We start from the raw sequence: 26,830 nt of genomic DNA on the forward strand, positions 1-26,830 counted from the left end.
AGCAGTCATGTGTATCAAACAACTGCTCCAAGGTCAAGTAAAGTGAGGAAACTAACCCCTGGATTTGGCAACAAGACAATTACTGGTGACTCTGAAAAGAGCAGTTTCAGTGGTAGGTATTAAAGCTCATTTGAATAGTTCAAGAGAGAATGGAGGCAAAAAAAAAAAGGGAGGCACGGTTTTGTCATAAAGGAAGGGGTACTGAGAAACAGCTAGAAGTGAATGTGGGGTTAGGAAAGTTTCTCTGTTTCATTTTTTAAGATGAGGAAAATAACAACATGCTTATATGCTGTGATGTGTGGGAAGATCTAGAAAAGGAAAAATTAATGGAAGGGGACAACTGCTGGAGCTAAGACCTTAAACAGAAAAGACAGGATGGGATGCAGTACACAGGCCAAAAGACTGGCCTTTGGTAGCAAATGATTAGTTTCTCCCTACTAAGAGGGGGAAAAGGCAGAGTACAGTGGTCCCTCAGTACTCATGAAGGACTGGTTCCAGGAGCCCCCCCAGATATCAAAGTCCATGGATGCTCAAGTCCCTTATATGTACAAGTCCCATACACATTTGATCCACAGTTGGTTGATTCAAGGATGTGGAACCTGCAGATATGGACAGTATATGGAATGCTACGTTTAGGAAGGGCAATTTAACAGCATGCTTGATCGTTTATGGTCTCTTTCACTCAGCAATTTTGTTTGCAGAAATTTACCTCTTTAGGAAATAATCATTCTAAGTATAAAGACTTAGCTATTAGAATGCTATATTTTAAAGTGAAAAATTGAAGGCATCATAGAAGACCAATAATCATTGGCTAGTATTAGCCTTTTTTGGCCTAAAATCCATTCAAGAAAAAAATGTTTAAAGTTACACCAAGCAGTAACTCAGAAAAAACTTTTCTCACTGGTACACAACCTAAAACTTAATTAAACCAATTTAAAATATGAAATACATTTTAGGATGTTTTCTATTAACATATTTCATATATTTAGCTTCAGAAGGATAAAACTCTATTTCAAAAGACTAATAGCTAATAAATATTTTTTAAAGTTCAACTTCACCAGCAATCAAATAAATGCAAACCAAAACAACAACAGGATATCATTTTTTTACTTACAGAATTAGCCACACCTTTAAGTTGGAAATTGTGGAGGCAGGCACTGTCACATATTGCTGATAGGATCTAAATTAGTATGGCCTCTCTGGACATGCTCTCTTGACAGCATGTTTCAAAAGTTTCAATAACATATATACTAGAAATTCTACTTCCAGGATTTTTTTTTTTTTTAATTTATTTTTGGCTGTGCTGGGTCTGCGTTGCTGCATGTGGGCTTTCTCTAGTTGCAGCGAGCAGGGGCTACTCTTCGTTGAGGTGTGAGGGCTTCTTATTGCGGTGGCTTCTATTGTTGCGGAGCATGGGCTCTAGGCGTGTGGGCTTCAGTAGTTGTGGCATGCGGCCTCAGTTGTTGTGGCTCGCAGGCTCAGTAGTTGTGGTGCATGGGCTTAGTTATTCTGCAGCATGTGGGATCTTCCCGAACCAGGGCTCAAGCCCATGTCCCCTGCATTGGCAGGCAGATTCTCAACCACTGTGCCACTAGGGAAGCCCCTACTTCCAGGATTTTAACTTAAAGAAATAATGATGGTTCTGCATAAAAAGATGTAGTTACAAGGATATTAACTGCAATACTATATACGACAGGGAACTAAATGCACTCCAAAAGTCCAACAATAACTGGGTTAACATACTATACAAATAATGAGTTCTATTCATTTTAGGAAATGATGCTATAGAAGGATAGTTAAAGACATGCAACAATGTTCACTATACAGTATTAAGGGAAACAGTTACATGTATATTATGCTTCCATTTTAATTAAAAAATATTCCTATGCACAGAAAAGGCTGAAAGCTATCCATTAAAATGTTAATGCTTCTAGCAGTTGCTCCTTAAATGTAAGATGAGTGACTTAAGCTTTCTTCTACTTTCTACCTTTCTGTATTTTCCAATTATTCTACAATAAATACTTATTTTCCAAATAAGTTAAAAGCAGTAATTTGGGGAGGGAGAGACTCTTACGGTTTCTTAAATTAGGCATCAAATAGAATTTTTAAAAATTGTGTCTAATTACAGGTACATTTGGGTGGAAGTAATTCAATTTAAAAAATATTGGCTCCTTATGACTGTTAGGATAGTTTAAATCTTTGTAAAAAGAAAAACTCCATGGTCTGTAATGCTAACTGGGTTATGACTAGGTTGAATTGGTATTTCCTTTCTTGTTTTAGTATTCTTTATATAACAAGATAGTAGGGATCCTTTAGTATATAAAGAAGAGGAAGGTATACATATATGTTTGGATTAGTGCATTAAAGAAAGAGGAAGCTGCACAAAAAATCAGACAAAAGTGGCTAAGCAGCTGGGGACATAGAATATAGATCATTAAACTCATTCTGAGGGCACCAGATGAGAAGGTTTCATTATCGTATCTTTATAAAAGCATTGTAATAATTACTACAGTCTCTTATGTAAGAAAAGAGAAAAATCTGTATTTATATTTCTCTTCATTTTTTAATTTAAATTATTTCCTAAATCACTAAAAATAGCTTTTCTATCTGCATTCTGATGACCAAACTCCTATCTCCAACTGTCACCTTGCTCTTTAATTTCAGACTTGAGGCCCACTCTGCACAAACTAGCTGTGTGACTACGTACAAGGTATTTAACCTCTCTGTGTTTCAGTTTTCTCATTTAAAAATAAGGACAGTGGTGCTTACCTCACTGGCTTTTGAGATTAATGAGTTAATAGAAGTAAAGGACTTAGAACAATGCTTGCTATATAATAAACATGCAATAAATAGTATTGATATTTTTACTAGTACTGTTTTGAACTATCCGTTATCTTCACAAAATGTCCTATAATCCGAACATATCCCAAAACAGTACAATTTTATGCCTGTTTAAAACATCTTCTTGGTGTATTTCTTTTCTAGATCTAATGTAACAGAATTATCCCTTTTCCCAAGGGATCCACTTACTTAAGTTAGAAATCTTTGTACCATAATACTCTATTCCTCCTTCTCCTTCATCACCTAAAATAGCTTCACACTCCTAGCTCTGAAATCATAGTGACTTCTCTTACTAGATGGTGATTATCTTGGATACAGGGACTGCATTCCTTTTTAGAAGTTCACAAAGTTCCTATACTCTTGACATGCATGTATCCCTAGGAAAGTTTCTTTAGGCACTCAATAAATGTATCTCAAGTGTGTGTGTATGTTTGTGTGTACACATACATATATTATATATATACATATATTACTCACTCTATCTCCCTTACAGCTTTGGCCTGATAATAACATTTTAGAAGTATATAAAGAGAGGGGGGCGGAGTCAAGATGGCAGACTAGGAGGACGTGAAATTCGCATCTCCCGCACAACTAGGGCACCTACCCGGCACCAGTGGGGGACCACAGACACCTAAGGGGACAGGAGGAACCCCCAGCGACTGGGTAGGACGTGGGGCCTGGGTGGGGGTAGGGATGGGGGTAGGAGAAGTGGAGGCGGGACAGGACTGGCGCCCCTGAGGGGCAGCTGGGGGAGGGAAGGAGTTCCTACACCCAGTGGGACACACCCACGAGATGGGGGAGACCCTGCGGGAAACGGTGGGGCAGGGGCGTGAAGGAACGGAAGGGAACGGGGCCAGGCTTTCCCTGTCCACTTAGGCACAGCCTCTTGGGCTCCCGGGCCTAATCCTCTGCCCTCAGAGCCTCCCTCCTGCCGCAGAACCCAAGCCCTGCCCCCACACCCCCACCCAGGGCCCTACCTCTAGGCTCGGAGACCCCCTCAGAGACCCCTTCCAATGCGCTGGCCCTAACCCCTACCCACACACCCTCACCCAGGACCTTGCCTCCAAACTCCAGAACCCCACACGCCAGAAGCCCTTCTTCGAACGTGCTGCCTCTCCCCTTCTGTGCAGGTCCTAAGCAGAGGCCCCGCCCTACGCTTGAACGTCGCCCGCCTAGGCCCCGCCCACAAGGCCTTTTCCAGCTGGTATGGGTCTTGAGCCTAGGCCCTGCCCCACGTTGAAACGTCACTCCCCACCAAGGCCCCACCCCACCCTAAACCCCACCCCTGGCTATGTTCCAAACCCCATCTAAACTCTGCCCCACTTAGCCAAGGCTTTTTTTTTCTTTTTTCTTCTTTTAGGTTGGGGTTCTGTTTTACCCTGTTGTTGATTCATTTATATTTTTATTTTTTCTAATAAATCTTTTATTTTTCTAATTTTATTGTATTCTTTTTTTTTAATATTATTATTATTTTTTTTAATTTTTAATTTAATTTAATTTATTTATTTATGGCTGTGTTGGGTCTTCGTTTCTGTGCGAGGGCTTTCTCTAATTGTGGCAAGTGGGGGCCACTCTTCATCGCGGTGCGCGGGCCTCTCACTATCGCAGCCTCTCTTGTTGCGGAGCACAGGCTCCAGATGCACAGGCTCAGTAATTGTGGCTCACGGGCCTATTTGCTCTGCGGCATGTGGGATCTTCCCAGACCAGGGCTCGAACCCGTGTCCCCTGCATTGGCAGGCAGATTCTCAACCACTGCGCCACCAGGGAAGCCCTATTGTATTCTTTATACTTTGTTATTGCTCTGCTCCTTTTGGCTTGTTCCCCCCCCTTTTTAAATTTATTTGTTTATTTATTTTCTTTTTTCTGTTGTGGTTTTGTTTTACCTTGTTGCAGTTGTTTCAATTATATTTTTATTTTTCCTAATATATCTTTCTAATTTTATTTTATTTTTTATTCTTTGTTATTGTACTACTTGGTTTTGTTTTTGTTTTTTTTTTTTGGCCACATCATGCAGCTTGCGGAATCTTGGTTCCCAGGCTGGACGTTGGCCTGAGCTCCTGTGGTGGGAGCACCAAGCCCAAACTGCTGGACTAACAGAGAACCTCAGACCCCAGGGAATATTAATTGGAGTGAGGCCTCCCAGAGGTCCTCATCTCAGCACCAAGACCTGGCTCTACACAACTGCCTGCAAACTCCAGTGCTGGACGCCTCAGGCCAAAAAAAAATGTTACAGACAAAGGAGAAAGGTAAAAACATACAAGATCAAATAAATGAAGACAAAATAGGCAACCTACCTGAAAAAGAATTCAGAGTAATGATAGTAAAGATGATCCAAAATCTCAGAAACAGAATGGAGAAAATACAAGAAACGTTTAACAAAGATCTAGAAGAACTAAAGAGCAAACAAACAGTGATGAACAACACAATAACTGAAATGTAAAATATTCTAGAAGGAATCAATAACAGAGTAACTAAGGCAAAACAATGGATAAGTGAGCTGGAAGATAAAATGGTGGAAATAACTGGTGGGGAGTAGAATAAAGAAAAAAGAATGAAAAGAATTGAGGATAGTCTCAGAGACCTCTGAGACAACATTAAACGTACCAACATTTGAATTATAGGGGTTCTGGAAGAAGAAGAGGAAAAGAAAGGGTCTGAGAAAATATTTGAAGAGATTATAGTCAAAAACTTCCCTAACATGGGAAAGGAAATAGTGAATCAAGTCCAGGAAGCATAGAGAGTCCCATATAGGATAAACCCAAAGAGAAACACGCCGAGACACATGTTAATCAAACTATCAAAAATTAAATACAAACAAAAAATATTAAAAGCAGCAAGGGAAAAGCAACAAATAACATACAAGGGAATCCCCATAAGGTTAACAGCTGATCTTTCAGCAGAAACTCTGCAAGACAGAAGGGAGTGGAAGGACATATTTAAAGTGATGAAAGGGAAAAACCTACAGCCAAGATTACTCTACCCAGCAGGGATCTCATTCAGATTGACGGAGAAATCAAAAACTTTACAGACAAACAAAAGCTATGAGAATTCAGCACCACCAAACCAGCTTTACAACAAATGCTAAAGGAACTTCTCTAAGTGGGAAACACAAGAGAAGAAAAAGATCCACAAAAACAAACCCAAATCAGTTATGAAAATGGTAATAGGAACATACATATCGATAATCACCTTGAATGTAAACGGATTAAATGCTCCAGCCAAAAGACACAGACTGGCTGAATGAATACAAAAACAAAACCCTTATAGATGCTGTCTACAAGAAACCCACTTCAGACCTAGGGACACATACAGACTGAAAGTGAGGCGATGGAAAAAGATATTCCATGCAAACAGAAATCACAAGAAAGCTGGAGTAGCAATACTCATATCAGATAAAATAGGCTTTAAATTAAAGACTGTTACAAGAGATAAAGAAGGACACTACATAATGATCAAGGGATCAATCCAAGAAGAAAACATAACAATTATAAATATTTATGCACCCAACAGAGCACCTCAAAATACATAAGGCAAATGCTAACAGCCATAAAAGGAGAAATGGACAGTAATACAATAATAGTGGGGGACTTTAACACCCCACTTACACCAGTAGATCATCCAGACAGAAAATCAGTAAGGAAACACAAGCTTTAAATGACACAATAGACCAGACAGACTTAATTGATATTTTTAGGACATTACACTTGAAAGCGGAAAAATACACTTTCTTCTCAAGTGCACACGAAACGTTCTCCAGAATGGACCACATCTTGGGTCAAAAATCAAGCCTTGGAAAATTTAAGAGAATTGAAATCATATCAAGCATCTTTTCCGACCACAATGCTATGAGATTAGAAATCAATTACAGGAAAAAAACGGTAAAAAAACACAAATACATGGAGGCTAGACAGCGCACTGCTAAATAGCCAAGAGGTCATTGAAGAAATCAAAGAAGAAATAAAAAAATACCTAGAAACAAATGACGACGAAAACACGATGATCCAAAAACCTATGGGATGCAGAAAAAGCAGTTCTAAGAAGGAAGTTCATAGCAATTCAAGCTCACCTCAAGACACAAGAAAAATCTCAAATAAACAATCTAACCTTACACCTACAGCAATCAGAGAAAGAAGAACAAAGAAAACCCAAAGTTAGCAGAAGGAAAGAAATCATAAAGAGAGACTTCCCTGGTGGCACAGTGGTTAAGAATCCACCTGCCAATGCAGGGGACACTAGTTCAAGCCCTGGTCTAGGAAGATGCCACATGGTGCGGAGCAACTAAGCCTGTGCGCCACAACTACTGAACCTGCACTCTAGAGCCCGCAAGCCACAACTATTGAAGCCTGCGTGCCACAACTTGAAGCCCGTGTACCTAGAGCCCGTGCTCCGTAACAAGAGAACCCACCACAATGAGAGGCCCATGCACCGCAACGAAGAGTAGCCCCCGCTCGCCACAACTAGAGAAAGCCTGTGCACAGCAACAAAGACCCAATGCAGCCAAAAATAAATAATAAATAAATAAAATTAAAAAAAAAATTTAACACCCATTAATGATAAAAACTCTCCAGAAAGTGGGCATAGAGGGAACCTGCCTCAACATAATAAAAGCCATATATCACAAACCCACAGCGAACATCATGCTCAATGGTGAAAAACTGAAACCATTTCCTCTAAGATCAGGAACAAGATAAGGATGTCCGCTCTCGCCACTATTATTCAACAGAGTTTTGGAAGTCCTAGCTATGGCAATCAAAGAAGAAAAAGAAATAAAAGGAATACAAATTGGAAAAGAAGAAGTAAAACTGTCACTGTTTGCAGATGACATGATACTATACATAGAAAACCCTAAAGATGCCACCAGAAAACTACTGGAACTAATCAGTGAATTTGGTAGGGTTGCAGGATACAAAATTAATGCACAGAAATCTCTTGCATTCCTATACAGTAACAACAAAAGATCAGAAAGAGAAATTAAGGAAACAATCCCATTTACCACTGCAACAAAAAGAATAAAATACCTAGGAATAAACCTACCTAAGGAGGCAAAAGACCTGTAATCAGAAAACTATAAAACACTAATGAAAGAAATCAAAGATAACATAAACAGATGGAGAGCTATACCATGCTCCTGGGCTGGAAGAATCAATATTGTGAAAATGGCTGTACTACACCCAAAGCGATCTACAGGTTCAATGCAATCCCTATCAAATTACCAATGGCATTTTTCACAGAACTAGAACAAAAAATTTTACAATTTGTATGGAAACACAAAATACCCTGAATAGCCAAAGCAATCTTGAGAAAGAAAAACAGAGCTGGAGGAATCAGGCTCCCTGACTTCAGACTATATATACTACAAAGCTACAGTAATCAGGACAGTATGGTACTGGCACAAAAACAGAAATATAGATCAGTGGAATGGGATAGAAAGCCAAGAGATAAACCCACGCACATATGGTCACCTCATCTTTGATAAAGGAGGCAAGAATATACGATGGAGAAATGACAGCCTCTTCAATAAGTGGTGCTGGGAAAACTGGAGAGCTACAATGTAAAAGAATGAAATTAGAACACACCCTAACACCATACACAAAAATAAACTCAAAATGGATTAAATAAGGCCAGACACTATAAAACTCTCAGAGGAAAAGACAGGCAGAACACTATATGACATAAATCATAGCAAGATCCTTTTTGACCCACCTCCTAGAGTAAGGGAAATAAAAACAAAAATAAACAAATGGGACCTAATGAAACTTAAAAGCTTTTGCACAGCAAAGGAAACCATAAACAAGACCAAAAGACAACCCTCAGAATGGGAGAAAATATTTGCAAATGAAACAACGGACAAAAGATTAATCTCCAAAATATACAAGCAGCTCATGCAGCTCAATATCACAAAACCAAACAACCCAATTCAAAAATGGGTGGAAGACCTAAATAGACATTTCTCCAAAGAAGATATACAGATGGCCAACAAATACATGAAAAGATGCTCAACATCACTAATCATTAGAGAAATGCAAATCAAAACCACAATGAGATATCACCTCACACTGGTCAGAATGGCCATCATCAAAAAATCTAGAAAAATAAGTGCTGGAGAGGGTGTGGAGAAAAGGGAACCCTCCTGCACTGTTGGTGGGAATGTAAACTGATACAGCCACTATGGAGAACAGTATGGAGGTTCCTTAAAAAAAATAAAAATAGAACTACCATATGACCCAGCAATCTCACTACTGGGCATATACCCTGAGAAAACCATAATTCAAAAAGATATATGTTCCACAATGTTCACTGCAGCACTATTTACAAGAGCCAGCACATGGATGCAACCTAAATGTCCATCGACAGATAAATGGATAAAGAAGATGTTGCACATATATATAATGGAATATTACTCAGCCATAAAAAAGGAACAAAATTGAGTTATTTGTAGTGAAGTGGATGGACCTAGAATCTGTCATACAGAGTGAAGTAAGTCAGAAAGAGAAAAGCAAACACTGTACGCTAATGCATATGTATGGCATTTTAAAAAGTGGTACTCATGAACCTAGTGGCAGGGCAGGCATAAAGACACAGACGTAGAGAATGAACTTGAGGGCACAAGGGGGTAAGGGGAAGCTGGGATGAGGTGAGAGAGTAGCATTGACATATATACACTACCAAATGTAAAATGGATGGCTAGTAGGAAGCTGTGGCACAGCACAGGGAGATCAGCTCAGTGCTTTGTGACGACCTAGAGGGGTGGCATAGGGAGGGTGGGAGGGAGGCGCAAGAGGGAGGGGATATGGGGATATATGTATACATATAGCTGATTCACTTTGTTGTACAGCAGAAACTAACACAACACTGTAAAGCATTTATACTCCAATAAAGATGTGAAAAAAAAAGAAGTATATAAAGATCATTATTCTATTCAGGAAATCAATTATGCGAGAAGATCTTCAGAATATCTTTAGATTTCATCTGATTAATTTTCAATGCTGATGAGATTATGGAAAATCCATAACTCTCACAAAATACTGGTAGTAGGATAAACTGATACAACTCTAAGAACAGACTTTAAGAGCCACAAAATTTTTTACTGTACTTACCTGAATAACTCTATAAATTCACAACAGAAACAAAAGGAAAATTTATTTGCACAAAAATGTTCATTATTCTTTTCATTATAATGGAGATAAATGAAAAACAATCTAAATAATGAATTATAGTTTTGTAATCTCAATGGACTATTATAGAGCTATTAAAGTTATTATATTGACTACAGCAGTAGAAATACATGCTATTTTTTAAAAACTATATTTACACAGGGATTACAATTATGTAAAAACTATATATTTACATATATACTAAAAACACAACTGGAGTTTATATTTTTGAATGATCTCTGATACTGAAATAAATGTTTTATAAAAAGTAGTTTTAATCAGATGAATATATTGCACAACAAGACATTCAATTATAAATTAAGATTTCAATAACATATTTCAAAATGTCAAATACCTTTGGGTAAACTTCAAATATGGTGTATAGTCTATTACAGCAGGAAAGTTGCCATCTAATCCTTCTCCCTTCAGGCAGAAGCTAAGACAATAGACAGTAAATATATTAATACATAAAAATTTAAATCAAAGTGTTATAAACAATCTCTTGTTAGAGACATTTGTTTCATCAAATTGCAGGTGAATTTTTTATTTGTAATTTAAATGTGACTTGTTATAAACACCTCATAAAGATATTCTACCTTCCATGTCAATAACAAAGGCTTGTATGAGTTAATAACACTGTTACATAAATATATCATGCAAAAGTAAAACTTACTGAGAAATCTGTTCAAACATTATTTATTTCATACTATCTTGGTCTTTATTAAATTCTTAAGACATCGCTAGAGAATTTTCAAATGAAGCCTTGTTGTTCACATTTACAAATTCTCAGGTGACACTTAATATCTCCTAAAAAGGTCTAATTAGAAAAAAATTCATATGGTTTCCCTGGTGGCACAGTGGTTGAGAGCCAGCCTGCCAATTCAGGGGACGTGGGTTTGAGCCCTGGTCTGGGAAGATCCCATATGCCACGGAGCAGCTGGGCCCGTGCGCCACAGCTGCTTAGCCTGTGCTCTGGAGCCCGCAAGCCACAACTACCGAGCCCGCGTGCTACAACTACTGAAGCCCGCGCGCCTAGAGCCCGTGCTCCGCAACAAGAGAAGCCACCGCAATGAGAAGCCCGCGCACCGCAACGAAGAATAGGCCCTGCTAGCCGCAACTCGAGAAAGCCCGCCAGCAGCAACGAAGACCCAGTGCAGCCAAAAATAAATAAATAAAATAAATTAATTTAAAAAAAAAAAAGAAAGAAAAAAATTCATATATGAACCACTACCTTCTGGTTTCTTTGGGAAATTTGCCTGTTGAAATACTTGTTCTAATATGTTATTATCAAGGGTGCAGTATATATTTTTCCAGAATTGAATGAGGAAAGAATCAAAGTGGCAACATTTTACCTGGGCTTTCCTTCATTTATAGAAATGTTACTAATGCATCTTTAAGACACCTGCTCTCTATACAGTATCAATGGGTTACAATAAGCCAAGAGTTTAGATTCTTATCCCATTTTTTTTTCCCAACTAAAAAATAAATTAAGTTGTAAAGTATTTGGACAGAGCCAGCAACATGCCATGTAAAAAGTTAACACCCTTAGAGGGATCATAAAGACAACCTGCATAACTGCATCCATCTGGTTCATCATAAAGAATTAGGCTAATTAACCCAATCCCACTTATCAAATTTTAAATAGAGGAAAGTTACACTTACAAAGTGAAAAGTATTTTGCAAAGAAGTGATTTACTAGAAAAAGTTAACCTCAGTGAAACTGGGTAGCATTATTTTTTAGTTCAAAAATGAACTAAAAATTAAAAGTAGATTTTCATTTAAGTTTTATACTTATTTGTTAACATTCTTGGATTTTTAAGTGATATATTTCAATAAAAATATAATACTTCCTTCATTCTCATGTTTGAGTTCTTTTTCTAGACAAACCTTTTACTTTTAGTACAATGTAAAATCTTAGATCAATTAAAGAAATGCAAAAGGATACTGCCATCAACCTAAAAAGAACTTACAATGTCCATTTTTAGTACTTGTAATCTTATTCTGAAATCAATTCATCTTGTTGATAATAAAAGCAAATATTAACAAAATTTTTAATAGTCTAGATACAAAACAAGAAACATAACATACCTAAGATAGTCTGTCAATATCCTCGTTATCTCACCACATGAGACAATGAAAATCTTTCTGGGTTTGAATTTTCTTTTAGTGTATTTCTTTTTCATTTTAAAGCAGTAGTTGAAAAATACTAAGAGATGAGATCCAAAACCTTCCTTCAGTGCTACCAGAGTGCATGACTTCTCTGCTTGGCAGGATGTGGTCCAAGCTTTTTTACCCGAACTAGAGAGCAAGGTTGTCAGTTAATTCCCTAAGTTTGAGACAGCCTCTTTTTTGAGAGCAAACCTATTTAGAAAACTGATCTCATTCGAAAGGGAACAACATAAATCAAATCAATATCCAACTGTGTGCTTTACTTAGAAAACTGAAGGAAAAGAATCATAAGTAGAAACTATTATGAGGTAGAAAAACTTTAAGTCATAATGCATGTAGTTAGATGAAATACCTGAAATCAATAGCATTGAGTCCAAGCAGCATGCCAGCAAGCATATTTGCTTCCTCACCCAAGACAATTGCTCCATCTTCATAAAATCTCCTAAAAAGTGAAATGGGTGAACACATAAATATTAAAAACTGACTGAAGTTTCATCTACAGAAATCACTTAGAGCCCAAGCGAAAGTAGAAAGAACTAAATTTTATTTAATTTGTCACAACAAGAACATACTTGGATCACTCAAGTCTTGCAGATATTTAGAAAAAAAAAGCTGCCACCGTAACAAAGAAAATCATTCTAAGTGCTTAAACCTCTCTTAAAAAGAATCCCCAAAGTGACGCATTCAAGGGGTCTACAGTGTCTAGCATTTTTCTCTAAGAGTGAAGCAATATAAATGTAAACTGAAAGGTGGTAAATTCACAGTCATTTATACTGGTCTATTTTCAATACTATGTAGATTATTATTCTATACATAGAACAAAAACAAACATACATTCTGTTTTTCTGTAATTCCAACGGTTATTAACTAAATTAAGAACTAGGAAGGTGTGATTAATAGTAATTTATGCTAACCTTTAACACTACAATACTAATAGGGCAGATGGGCTAGCAAGGTGGCTGCCTATGAAAAAAAAGTATTCATCATATCTTTGACAAAAAGTGAATATGAATCTATCTGTGCTAATTCCTGGAAAGCCTTCTGTTTTGGTTAATGTTAATTTTTAAAATACTAAAGTTTTATTTTAAAATATTTAAAATAAATATTTTGAAAAAAATATTATTTAATATGGGCTTAAGGTATTTTTCCACAAAAGAATGTAAGATCATTGAATTTACTTCTTTTTAAAAATAATAGTATGCAAAAACTGGTTTATGTTCAGTAACAGGGATAATTAAATTGTTATAACTATTTATATTACACACAGTGAACACCACTCTATAACACCCCACTAACTAAAAGGAAAGTTTCTTATTAAATGAAATTTGTCTTGCTCTTTTCCATATTCATGAGTTTATAAAGGCTGCATGTAAAGTTTATAATACTATCATCAATACTGAATAGTCCACAGTTTACCAAATACTTTTACAATCATACTATTTAATAATTGCAAAGCCCATGAAGTAAATGCTGAAGGAATTGTCATTCATTTCAAATGCACCATCAAGAACTGAGTCAGGTTAAAACAATTTGCCCAAGCTTATGCTGATAAACTTATCAAGGAGGAAAACCAATCCTTCTTACTTTAAGTTCTACATATTTTCTATTAAACCATAATACTTCTTTTAAAACAAAAATATTTAAAGAGAATTTAACCTCTGTTATGGACCTTAAGGAATTTTATATGAATAAAAAGTACAAAGAAAAATAAGAGACAACTATTTACCCTCTGACAGATGTAAGGCTGCCAACAAACATGGTGGGAAGACTAGCTTGGATTAGATGTTTTCTGTTTCCTCGGAAATATGGGAATTGTTTTTATTCATTTACATAAAAGGAGAAAAACTAAAAGTTCCAGCCTAACAAAGATTAGTAAAATAAAGGGAAGTAATTTCTACATATTCAACTGAGGTGTTCCACAAAAAGGTAATCTAAGATATACAGATTTGTCTAAAAGATATTTAGACAAATCTATACATCTGAGATCTTGTCCCTGCCCCAATGGCTAAATTGGCTGTTGGCAGAATATTTTATCAACTCCTGGAAGAACTGTGATTCCAATGGTTCTAGACCACCACATTCTATGGGACACATGTGTTTGTTCTGGCTTTTGACACTGGCAATCACCCATTATTCCTAGTACTTCCCTATATAAGAAAAGGTCTACTTTTATTTGCCACCTTGAGCCCACCATGTTTTAAAGTACATTCTAGGAGTCAGATCAAAACTATTCTTGCTTGTTTCCTAATGTTAATATTATATTAGGAACTAATGAAAAATACCTGAAACAAATAAAAACTAACTGGTTTTTAGAAAAATTTTTAAGCCTAAAGGTCATTTATATGTGTGTATATCATATTGATTTACTGAGGTTTTTTGGCTTTTGTTTTACTACTGATTTTTTTAAGCTAACCCATATAAGTGAAGTGCTTGCTATATGTGAAATCAATAATTCCACTCGAATAAAACCAAGCATGAAGCATAATGCTGCATAGACCTGATTTAATTTAACAGTCTTCACTGCACCAGAGGGGAAGGGAGGACAAATGGAAGAGGAAAGGCTAGTTAAGAGAATTGTCCATTGTATGCTGAACTTTTCATTATTAGTCCTGGTTAAAAAAACAAAAAATTTTCAGTAAATGCACTTCTAAGTTTGAGATAACAAATTTTAAAAATAACAATATTTAAAAGAATACTGAATTGAAGTGATCTGAAAAAGATTATATTTCTATCATTTAATCAAAGACAACACACTCATTCATGTATATTAGAGAGGCAGAAGCTATTAGGAAAAATTAATTTTATATTCCCTTAATCAAACCAACATATCAATAATTTTGACTGAAAATCTGATTCCTGTTATCAATATTTTCAAAGACTTCTAAAGACTGTAAGCTTTCAACTTCTTCATTTTATCTCATAGAAAAACTGGAACATTAAAAAAGTTTGCTTATATAACCAAGATTATGTAACCAATGAGCCAAGAGCAAAGTCTAAGATGACTAATCCAATAATAGTAAGGTATATACTAAAAAAATTCCCTTTTTTTTGTTGAAAATATTTTTTGTTCTAAAGAAAATATTTTTATGAGCAGGATCTAACCAAAAGAGCATACTGACTTGCAAAAATGTATTATAAATATTGAAAGTACCAAGGTGAAAAATATATTAAAAACTTCTGTTTAAAGATTTATGTAGTAGACTATATCTTTAAAGAAGTTTTGTATTTTAGAAGCAAAGGAAAACTGTGAGCAACTATTTGATATTACTGTGGTCTGGAAGAAAAGCTCCCACTTTCTATTAGGTATACTCTTTCCAATTATTTGTATGTTGACTAGAAATATATTAGAAACTAGAAAAGTATTTAAAATAATACCATAATAAGAATAATACTCTTTTTATTAACACATATAATTTAATTTTAGTTGAAATATGTCTCTATAATGCCATCCTTAGTGTTCATTCTGAAAGATTATTTTAAGGCCTTTCAGGTACTTCAATAACAAATATCCTTTGGGTGGGATCCAAAGTGAACAACCAGAATAGATTATGTTGATACTGCACAATATCATGCTTCAAAATTTCCTTTTTTGAGTCATAAGTTATTCCACACGCTAAAAGTACAATATTAAAATATGAGAAAGCTTATCTTATAAACCAAAGAAATTTCTTTATCAACATCTTGTTCTCTTCCCCAGTTTAGTCCTTACATAAGAAACTTGAAGGGAGGAGATAAAGAAGATTCTCCCTCATGACATACAAAACAAATTACAGCATTATAAAGAAATGTTCTATTCTAAGTCAAACGGAATCAGAATGAAAAACTGGCCAAAAAATAAATCTCCAAAAGAATGTGAGATTCTTTAATTATTTTTATCAATAAATACATAATATAGCAAGAACTGTGTTATACACTATAGATAAAATGGTGAATAAGGTAAACATGACCCCTCTTTATGGAGCTTATAGTCTAGGCGAGAGGACAGGCTGAAAAAAGATAATCAGAGATGGTAAGTAGTATAAAGTAAATAAATAAGTTGTTGAGGTAGAGAAAAATTAAAGGAGAACCCAACTTTGAAGAAAGTCATTAGGAAAGACATCCTCAAGTGTTTAGTCTGAGACCTTAGGCCCAGAGAAGTTTGATCACACAGGGTTCTGTAGGCCATATAACATTAACAATAATTGTAAACATTTACTGAGTGCCAGGCACACTTATAAGTGCTTTACATGAATTATCTTGTTTAAACTTTTCCACGAAATACTATGCCATGGAGGGAGTAAGCAATTTACCCAAGATTCCACAGCCAGAAAGTGGCGAATCCAGGGTCTGACTCCAGGGAATATATTTGCAGAGCCTGCTGGCTAAAGTAATGAGAAACCATTTCAATGTTTAAAGTGGGAATTGACAGGATCCCTTTTACTTTTAAGAAGACTGGCTGGAAGCTGGGTGGCTACTGGGAGGGGGCAAACTGGAATCTCAGATGGGAGGCCAATAGGGGAGTATAAGCAAGAGATGAGAGAGGTACGCATTACTCTTGCAGCCAAGGCGATAAAGGTAAATGGGTAGATTCGAGATAGATTTTGGAGATAGGATCGAAAAGACTTGCTACTGGAATGACTGGAAAGAACGAAGGAGAAGGGCTTCCCTGGTGGCGCAGTGCTTAAGAATCCGCCTGACAATGCAGGGAACACGGGTTCGATCCCTGGTCCGGGAAGATCCCACATGCCGCGGAGCAACTAAGCCCGTGCGCCACAATGGCTGAGCCTGCGCTCTAGAGCCCGTGAGCCACAACTACTGAGCACTTGTGCCACAACTACTGAAGCCTATGTGCCTAGAGCCTGTGCTCTGCAACAAGAGAAGCCACCACAATGAGAAGCCCACGCACAGCAACGAAGAGTAGCTCCCACTGACCGCAACTAGAGAAAGCCCGCGTGCAGCAATGAAGACCCAATGAAGTCAGAAAGAAATAAAATAAATTTATATATAAAAAAAGAATGAAGGAGAAAAAGGAATCAAATATGAATTTCAGATTCTGACTTCATCAGCCATGTAAGTAGGGCAGCGAAACCATTTGCCAAGAAGTGGATGAACAGGGTTGCAGGACGGGGTGGGGCAGGGAATCAAGAAATCTGAACTATCTGGCTAGAGGTTTAAATGTGGTGCCACCACCATACAGGTGGTATTTAAAGTTCCAGGGAGATGGATGAAATTCTGAGAAGAGAAAGAAGGGCAGACAATAGAGGACTGAGCCCGGAGAATACTGACACTAAGAAGCTGTGAAGCGTAAAAGAAGCCTGAGAAAGAGCAATTATAGAGGGAGAAAGAAAAGCCAGGGAACGCTATATAAGTTAAAAGCAGAGAGGTTTTTCAAGAAAGAGGAAGTTTTCAACTATTTTAGCTGTACAATGAAGTACAATGTGGACAGGGGAATGTCCATTACGTTTGGGTAGCTTGGGGATTATTGGTATTCTTTTAAAATTATCCTTGGTGGAGTGGTGAGAGGCAGAAGCTGGATGAGAATAAAGAGCGACTCTCAGGTAAGGAGATGAAAGTGTGTCAAGATTTTTGAGAAGTCTGGTGATGAAGCAGAACATGGAAATGAGCAGTATGAGAGGGAAACACAGGTTCAAGGGAGAAGTTTTTGCTTTTAAGGTAGGAGATACCAGTATATGCTTCTACATGGGTGGGAAGGATCCAGCAATGGGAAAGAGATTGAGGATGAGGAAAGAGAGAGGTGATAACTAAAGGAAGAGGTGAATGGGGATAGGATCTAGAAGAAAGCAGCCTCTGACAGGAGAGACATTCCATCACAACAAAAATGATCGTCTTGATTGTTAATATGATTGTTGTCTTCAGTCTTGACTCCTTGGGCTTTTCATCGGCCGTGGCGAGCTCCAGAGCCCCCTCAGCTACCACTTCACAAATGAGGTCCCAGGTCCCACAGAACAAGCACATAAGCAAGCACCAGGAGCAGCGGCAGAAGCTTTTCATTCCTTTTTATGGCTGAATAACATGCCACTGCATGGAATGTACATTTTGCTTATTCATTCATCAGTTGATGGATATTTGGGTTCTCTCGCCTTTTTGGCTAATTATGGATTATGCTGCTATGAACATTTGTGTCCATGTTTTTTTTGTGAACATATGGTTTTAATTCTCTTGGATATCTGTATCTATTTATCTAGGAGTCATGTGCTGGGACATATAGTAACTCTACGTTTAACCTTATGAGGAATTGCCAGGCTGTTTTGCAAAGCGGTTGCATCACTTTACTTTCCCACAATCAATGTATAACTGTTGCAATGTTTCCACATCCTTGCCAACACTTGTTATATGTTCTTTTGATCGTAGCCATCCTAGCAGGTGTGCAGTGGTATCTTGCAGTTTGGATTTGCATTTCCCTGATGGCTACTGATGTTACACATCTTTCATGTGTTTCTTGGTCATTTGTGTACCTTCTTTGGAAAAATGTCTATTCAGATTCTTTGCCCATTTTAAAATTTAAAAATATTTTATTACTGAGTTGTAAGAGTTCTTTATATATATTTCACAATCAAGCCTCTTACCAGATATAGGCTTTGCAAATATTTTCTCCAGTTCTGTGGATTTTTTTTTTCACTTTCTTGAAGATATTCTTCAAAGCAATAAGCTTTACATTTTGATTCTGTCCAATTTATCTATTTTCCTTTTGCTGCTTGGGTGTTTAGTAACATGTCTAGGAAACTACTATCTAATCCCAGGTCATGCAGATTTACATCTATGTTCTCTTCTAAGAGCTTTACTTTTAGGTCTGAGCCATTTTGAGTTAACTTTATATGTGCTGTGTGGCAGCAGTCCATAAGCACCTTTTAATAACGTTTATTTTTTTCATCTTAATAATGTAAAACGTTTAAACAGATTCAAATTCCTAAAGGCCTCCTTAGTTCTTGAAAGGTGTGGTAATTTATCACTACCCTATCTACTCTTCTATCCTTTAGAAAACTGTTCATCCACACCTTTTTTTCCCCCCTTTGTGACAGCTCAGTAATTTTGAAGTTTTACTTTATACTTTACTCTTCTCTTACTACTATCATATCGAGAAGATTAACGGTTCTTTGAACACTACTTTTGTCATCATAAATGAAGTATTGTGGTGCAACTGCAAAGTAATAAACAGGATTCCGCACAGTAATTTTTTCTCTACTTTATCCTTTCCACAGTTGTTACTTCAAAATCTTAACCAGAATATTTTCGATCTTGTTTCAAATGTCACATTTGTATTCTTTAGCTTAACTTTTTAAATTATTTTTCAGGCTGCTGGTGAGGAGAAAGTAAAACTTTGAGCAAATTATTCAGTTTCTACCTTACTTCTCTATCTCTAGGTTTTCCCAGTAACCTACCAAAATAATTCCTTTTTTTTTTTTTTTTTTTTTAAGCTTGGATTCTCTTCTTGAGTCTGCCAACTTCCAACCTCTGGCTCTTTCCCAATAACACCCCAATCTCTAAACCGTGAAACTCTCCAAGGATTTTTTCAATTGCTCACCAAGATATACTCCACGGTAGCAAAAAGATCACATGAATTTCTCTAATACTTTGGAGCGATCGTCACGTACTTCAGAAGATTTATTGTAGTTGTGGGCCCCACAGTTCCTCTACCCAATCTTATCCTTGGATTTTCACTGATTAGTACTTTCAAGCTGCCTGTCTTAGCTCATGTAGCTCCTCCTGTACTGGGGTAAACACTTGTATCCCCATTTTAAAAGACCTCATTACTCTTTATCTGTGAAGAGTAGAACAAGAAGAAATCACTTGATTCAGATACTCTCAAGATTCCTAAAGGATTAGAGATCACTTCTCATTGTTCTACAAGCACTTATGTCAGGAAGCATCCAGACAAAAAGGTAAGAGATAACTATTCTTGCCAAAAGTACGCATGTTATTTTACAAACCTAATCTTCCAAATACATATGTTTTCGCTAGGGGTTCACAATCAAATTTATTTATAATTAAGAAGTTTCTCTGGTTTGATTTCAGTTAAAAAAAAAAAAGTAGTGTAAATAGTTAAAAAAAAAAGACTGTCTTTTTGCAACTGCATTTTTTTAGTTAACTTTTAGGATGAGAGTTCTGAAGTAACTACTTACTTCATTTCTTGATAATTACAGAGCCATCATAGTCACATTTAAATACTGTGCATGTATGTGTGTATATAAATATGATGTATTTCTGTGTGTGTATAAACATATACTAAGCCATGTTTCTATTTGAATAATATGTTTATATATTGTTACAAGAATGTTTTTACTTCATGAACTTTTTACAGCTGAATCACTTCCTTTTTTCAAAAAAACCCAGCTAATACCTAAAAACAAGGCAAAAAGGATTTCCCTTAAAAAATGTAAGCTACTCACTCTAAAAATTGTCTATTCAAGTACTATTTCTACCCCACCCAACTGTGTAAACTAAGAAACAAGACTAACAACTTAGAGAGATTTTTTTTTCTTAAATTTATTTATTTTATTTATTTATTTGTGGCTGCACTGGGTCTTCGTTGCTGCACGCGGGCTTCGTTGCGTTGCGGCGAGCAGGGGCTACTCTTCATTGTGGTACACAGCCTTCTCATTGCAGTGGCTTCTCTTGTTGCAGAGCACGGGCTCTAGGCACATGGGCTTCAGTAGTTGTGGCACGTGGGCTCAGTAGTTGTGGCTCGTGGGCTCCAGAGAGCAGGCTCAGTAGTTGAGGCACACGGGCTTAGTTGCTCCACAGCATGTGGGATCTTCCCTGACCAGGGCTCGAACCCGTGTCCCCTGCATTGGCAGGCGGATTCTTAACCACTGCGCCACCAGGGAAACCCTAGAGAGATTATTAATGCTTTAATTTCTATTTAGAAAAGACTATCTTGTTATTGTATAGGAGATAATTATGGTATAAACTTGGTTTTGATTTCATTAATTTAGGATTTTTAGGTTTGATCTATGAGATTCTGATACTACTTTTATTTTTGAAGCCTTATTATCTTCAATATTTAGTATCTCTCATAATTAAATGTATTTACTAGTGATGATAAATAAAACAAATGTTTGATTACATAAGATTTATTTCAAATGTCTAAGAGTTTATCATCATCTCACTGTCTATCTTTAGAAATATCTCAAGAGTATCATATTGCTTTAAAAGAATTCAATACACATATATCAGATTTACTTTATGCAAATACTTCTTGGAGTTAAAAGTCTTTGTATCCTGGTCAAATTTATAATGATAATTTTTTCTTTGTATCTTCCAAATAAAAAATTTATTGTTTTATTACCTAAAAACATAGAGACACCTAAGTAAAGATATTGTAATTTGTATCAGCTAGTTAGCTAAAAGAATGTGTCATAATAAAGGCCCAGATTTTCTCAAAATCCAAAATGTCAAATATGGCATCAGGACATGAAATTAAGATTCCAGATACATGACTTCTGTATGTATACTCCTAACTTTCTGTCAAAACTGGTTTACAGTCACTCTCTTCTTTAAGATATATGATTAACAAGGTAGAAATAAGTATGGTAATTCAGAAGTGTCTAAGGCAGTGCTGTCTGATAGAACTTTCTGCTATGAAGCACTGTTCTATATCTGTGCTGTCCAATTTGGTTGCCATTAACCACACAAGGCCAGTGAACACCTAAAATGTGATAAAGCAACTGAAGAACTGAATCAGTAATTTTACTTTTTTTTAAAATAAATTTATTTATTTTACTTATTTATTTTTGGCTGTGCTGGGTCTTTGTTACTGTGCGCGGGCTTTCTCTAGTTGCGGCGAGCGGGGGCTACTCTTCATTGCAGTGCACGGGCTTCTCACTGAGGTGGCTTCTCTTGTTGCAGAGCATGAGCTCTAGGTGCGCGGGCTTCAGAAGTTGTGGCACGTGGGCTCTAGAGCGCAGGCTCAGTAGTTGTGGCCCACAGGCTTCACTGTTCCGCGGCATGTGGGATCTTCCTGGACCAGGGCTCAAACTCGTGCCCCCTGCACTGGCAGGTGGATTCTTAACCACTGCGTCACCAGGGAAGCCCAGTAATTTTACTTAATTTCAATTTTAATTTACACAGTGGCATGTGGTTAGTGGCGACTGTATTGAATAGTACATATCTAGGATATTGAAAATATTGAATATTTTCATTTACAAATACTATTGAAATGGAAAAAAAGTGGTTTCTTTAACAAAAGCTATAAATATAGATTAGCAGACCACAGCTGAGTAGGAATGACTGTTGTCCTAATATGAACCTTTTCTCGACCATCATAAAAAATTATTAAAGTCCTGTTTTGCACAATGTACCATCTTACAACCCAAGAAGAACATTGGTACAGACTGCCCTAAAAAGACAATTGAACAATCATTAATTATATTATATAAGAATTAAAGAAGTGAGTGATTCATTTATATTCTTTAAAAGCAATGAAATAAATATTGTGGTGTGGAAAGAGAAAGAATGCTATAGGAATTTCACAGATTTTTCTTCAAATTAGTTAGAAAAAAGTCTGTGGAGAGAATGAAACTTCACGTGTTGAAAAAGTAAGAATCAGAAATTGTTCAGAAAAAAGATATTCCAGGCATAATGTGAGTCCTGAAAAGATAAACCAAGGTAGATGTATGTTTAGTTGAGAAATTGCATTTTCCTGAGAAGACAGTGGATTTATCTGAGAAGTACAAAAAGGAGGAAATAAAATAGGTGAGGACTTTAAAATCAAATGTGTCTTCATCTATTCTTACTTCTAAGTCTTCAGGTAAATCTTTTAAATATATATTGAAAATTAAAAGGACTTTTAAACCTGGTTGTTTTGAAGTCTCTCAGAGCTGTAGAGATGTATTCAGATAAATGTTTTTCCATGAGTGCTACTCTGATCCAGGCTCTACCCTAAAAGGAAGAAGAAAGAATCAAACATGAAAAAAAAAAAATTAGAAGTTAAAATATATTTTGCCTGCTATGTCATAAAAATATAAACATTTTAATATGCAAAGAATAACTCACTCAAAATATGCATTTGATAAAGACTAAAAAATATTTAAGTAGATAAGATGAGGTAAATTTTAATTATATATAGTATATACTTTGTTCTCTGAAGGTGCAGGGTAGATCATGTCAGATTAACTTTCTAGCTTCAGAAGGGACATAACCATTAATATTGACTTAACTTGGGTTAGAGACTTCTTGTGAATTATATAAGGAAATCACAAGACATACCTCTTTACTTCAATGCCCAAATCAACATGCCAATTAAAATGAGTTCCCTTATAAAACATGAAGAAAAGAGTCCGTTCTCATTAATAAAAATAATCACCCTCATACCACTTGCTTAGTCTTTCCAGAGGAAGGTTTCAGACAACCAAATTTCATTATTTATCATGCATCCAAATCATGAGTTACTGAATTTGGTGCCTCCACAGCATTCTGAAGACTATTACCAAAAATTTAAACCAGAAAAAACAAACACACAACAAAAACACCCAGAAGCATACTCTAGTACAAAATCACAGAAAACACACAATTCTAACAAAATATGAAAAATTTAATTTTACTTTTGAAAAGAGGTAACATCATTCAATAGTCGGGACTAGCCAGTTAAGTTTTTTTATAATCCAAAGCATTTCTTCTGGATTCTTTGTTTAGAATGAAAGACTATAAAGATTATATTTTTTAGTGAGAATTTTATAATTCAATTACTTTCCTTTTCACTCAACCCTTTCACACATCTCCAGAAAATCTATGAAGATTAACTATATAGAAATTCAAAACACTGCAATGGCAGCTAAGAATAAAGGTGTCACTAACCAATATATATGATGGTCGACTACCAGTATAGAAAAAAAAGCACTGAAATGTCTACAGTTGTAGAAATGTCTACAACTCTAGTGAATTCACCAAAACTGTCAGACAGAAGGATCAAAACGGAGTTAATCCAGACGTGGAAAAACCTAGCAGGCTAGGACTTCCCTGGTGGTGCAGTGGTTAAGAATCCGCCTGCCAATGCAGGGGACACAGGTTTGAGCCCTGGTCCGGGAAGATTCCACATGCCGTGGAGCAACTAAGCCCGTGTGCCACAACTACTGAGCTTGTGCTCTAGAGCCCGTGAGCCACAACTACTGAGCCCGTGCGCCTAGAGCCTGTGCTCCACGAGAAGCCACCGCAATGACAAGCCGGCGCACCGCAACAAAGAGTAGCCCCTGCTCGCCACAACTAGGGAAAGCCCATGCGCAGCAACAAAGACCCAATGCAGCCAAAAATAAATTACAATAAATTAAAAAAAAACAAACCTAGCAGGCTACAAGCAGCAGTATTGTTGGGAAATAAAGGAATGATATGGGTGTGGTTAGCATACCAGTCAGTTTGCCCACCAATTTGCCCACCTTTTTTTAACCTAAAAATCCCTTAGCTTGCCCTGTGCTCAGTCTATTGTTTCTGCTGAGTCAGCCCAGGGGAACCTACAGTTAGTTGTAGCGGATTGGAACAGAGGAAGGAAAAGGCAAGCACCAGCTCCCAGTCTCAAGTTTCTTAAAATTTCATCTAAAAGACACAGAGACTAGTAGTAGTGGCTTGAATCAAAAAGCTACATTCTTAAACAGAAGCGGGAAAAGCTACTCTCCAGAGAAAGTTAGACACAGGAGACTGTGCTATTGTTAAGATAAGAAATATGGGGGAAAGTCCTGCTTCCTGATTTATTAATTTCAATCCACACAAAACTGGGCTGCACCTAGTTTCCTGTCCTTAGACGTTTGTGGAATTCTTTGTTATATTGTCATAATAAATGGTGCTGATTTTAACAGTTTCTTTTCTTTCAAGAAAAGAAACAGAAGATATAAAGCTTGTTGGGACCATAAAGGGGGAAAAGCTGAAAATTAGGTTTAAGATTTTAGACTTTATCAGATAATGGTGAACCACTGAAGGTTGCTGTTATTGTTTGGGAGACACAAATATTTGTTTGTTTGCCACTAAAAGTTTTTCCAAAAAATTAATAAAAGTAGTCAACACTTCTTAAGAATGTAATTAATACATGCTTGCCTGTGTTTTAAGAGCTTTTTACACATTAAGATATTTAATCCTCACAAGAACTGTGTGTGAGTCAGGTTACAATACTATCCCTACTTTACTATATGAAGAAACAAAAAACAGACACAACTGGAAGACAGGAAACTCTTGCCACCAAACCGACCAACCTAATTGAACTAATACCCATACACTCTACCTGCCCTCCTATTTCAGGGGATGAACTGTAATTATTTAAGATAGTAAAAAGACAAATCACAGAGTGGACAAAAATATTTGCATTATATGTATCTGACAAAAGAATCTCATTTGTAGAATGCCAAGAATTCTTACAAGTCCATAAGAAAAAGATAACTCAATTTAAAAATGAGCTGCAAGGGGAAGATTTTAAACTATAGCATCAATTTCTTTAGTAGCCATCAGAATATTCAGATGCTTTCTTCCTTTTTGTGTTAGCTTTGTGACAGTTTTCAAATAATTTGCCCACTTCATTTAAATTTTTTAATTTATAGGTGTGAAGTTATTCATAATACCTTCTTTTAGGATTTTTAATGTCTGTAGGGTCGATGGGGTTTACCTCTTCTTCATTACTGATACTGGTAATTTATAATCTCTTTTTTTTTTTTTCTTTCTTGAGTAGCCTTACTAGAAACTTATCAGTTATATTAATCTTTTTAAAAACACAAACTGGGACTTCCCTGGTGGCGCAGTGGTTAAGAATCCGCCTGCCAATGCAGGGGATATGGGTTTGATCCCTGGTCCAGGAAGATCCCACATGCCACGGAGCAGCTAAGCCCATGTGCCACAACTACTGAGCCTGCACTCTAGAGCCTGTGAGACACATCTACTGAGCCCGCCTGCCACAAGTACTGAAGCTCACGCACCTAGAGCCCACGCTCTGCAACAAGAGAAGCCACCGCCACAAGAAGCCTGCGCACCACAACGAAGAGTAGCCCCTGCTGGCCGAAACTAGAGAAAGCCAGCACACAGCAACGTAGACCCAACGCAGCCAAAAATAAATAAATAAATAAATTAAAAAAAACAAAACCAAAAAACACCAACTTTTGGTTTTGTTGATATTCTTCTAGTGTACATTTGTTTCAATTTAATTGAATTTTTGCTCTTCATTATTTCTTTCCTTCTACTTTGGGTTTATTACTTTTTTTTAAGCTTCTTGAGATGAAAGCTTTGATCACTGATTTTTCAGCCTTTCTTTAAAAAAAATACATAAAAGCCTGTTTAAGCCTATCTATTCTCCTCTAAGCACAATTTTTTATATATTTTCATTATCATTACTTACCAAATATTTTTCAATTTCATGTGCAATTTCTTCTTTCATCCATGAGTTATTTAGAAATTCTTCTCAAATTCAACTTATATAAGCATTTTCTAGTTATCTTTTTATTATTGATTCTACTGTGGTTAGAGAACATACTTTATATTTCAATCCTCTGAAATTCATTGAGGTGAATTACAACTTAGCAAACGACCGATTTTTGTACAAGTTCTATAAGAATGAATATCCTGTAGTTTCCTATTTTGATTTTCTTATATACTCCACTTCTCTAGTATTATTCATCTCTATATTTTCTTTATTTATATCATAATTACTTAAAAGTCCATTATCTGCATCTCCCATAGGTCTGTTTCAATTGCCTTTT

At 36.4% G+C, this 26,830-nt stretch overlaps 1 protein-coding gene across 5 annotated transcripts in view; it reads right to left on the reverse strand.

Moving 5' to 3' along the window:
* RUNDC3B (RUN domain containing 3B) overlaps positions 1 to 26,830 on the reverse strand; it is a 152,877-nt gene that overhangs the window by 54,602 nt on the left and 71,445 nt on the right. For all 5 annotated transcript variants that reach the window (XM_059934021.1, XM_059934019.1, XM_059934020.1 and 2 more), the window contains 3 exons: positions 22,957 to 23,042; positions 12,517 to 12,606; positions 10,351 to 10,431 (listed from right to left, as the gene is read on the reverse strand). In XM_059934021.1, coding sequence (XP_059790004.1) covers positions 10,351 to 10,431; positions 12,517 to 12,606; positions 22,957 to 23,042 — 257 coding nt within the window. The remainder of the gene's footprint in view (positions 1 to 10,350; positions 10,432 to 12,516; positions 12,607 to 22,956; positions 23,043 to 26,830) is intronic.

This window comes from Balaenoptera ricei, chromosome 9 (assembly GCF_028023285.1).
Source record: "Balaenoptera ricei isolate mBalRic1 chromosome 9, mBalRic1.hap2, whole genome shotgun sequence".
Classification (NCBI taxonomy): Eukaryota; Metazoa; Chordata; class Mammalia; order Artiodactyla; family Balaenopteridae; genus Balaenoptera; species Balaenoptera ricei.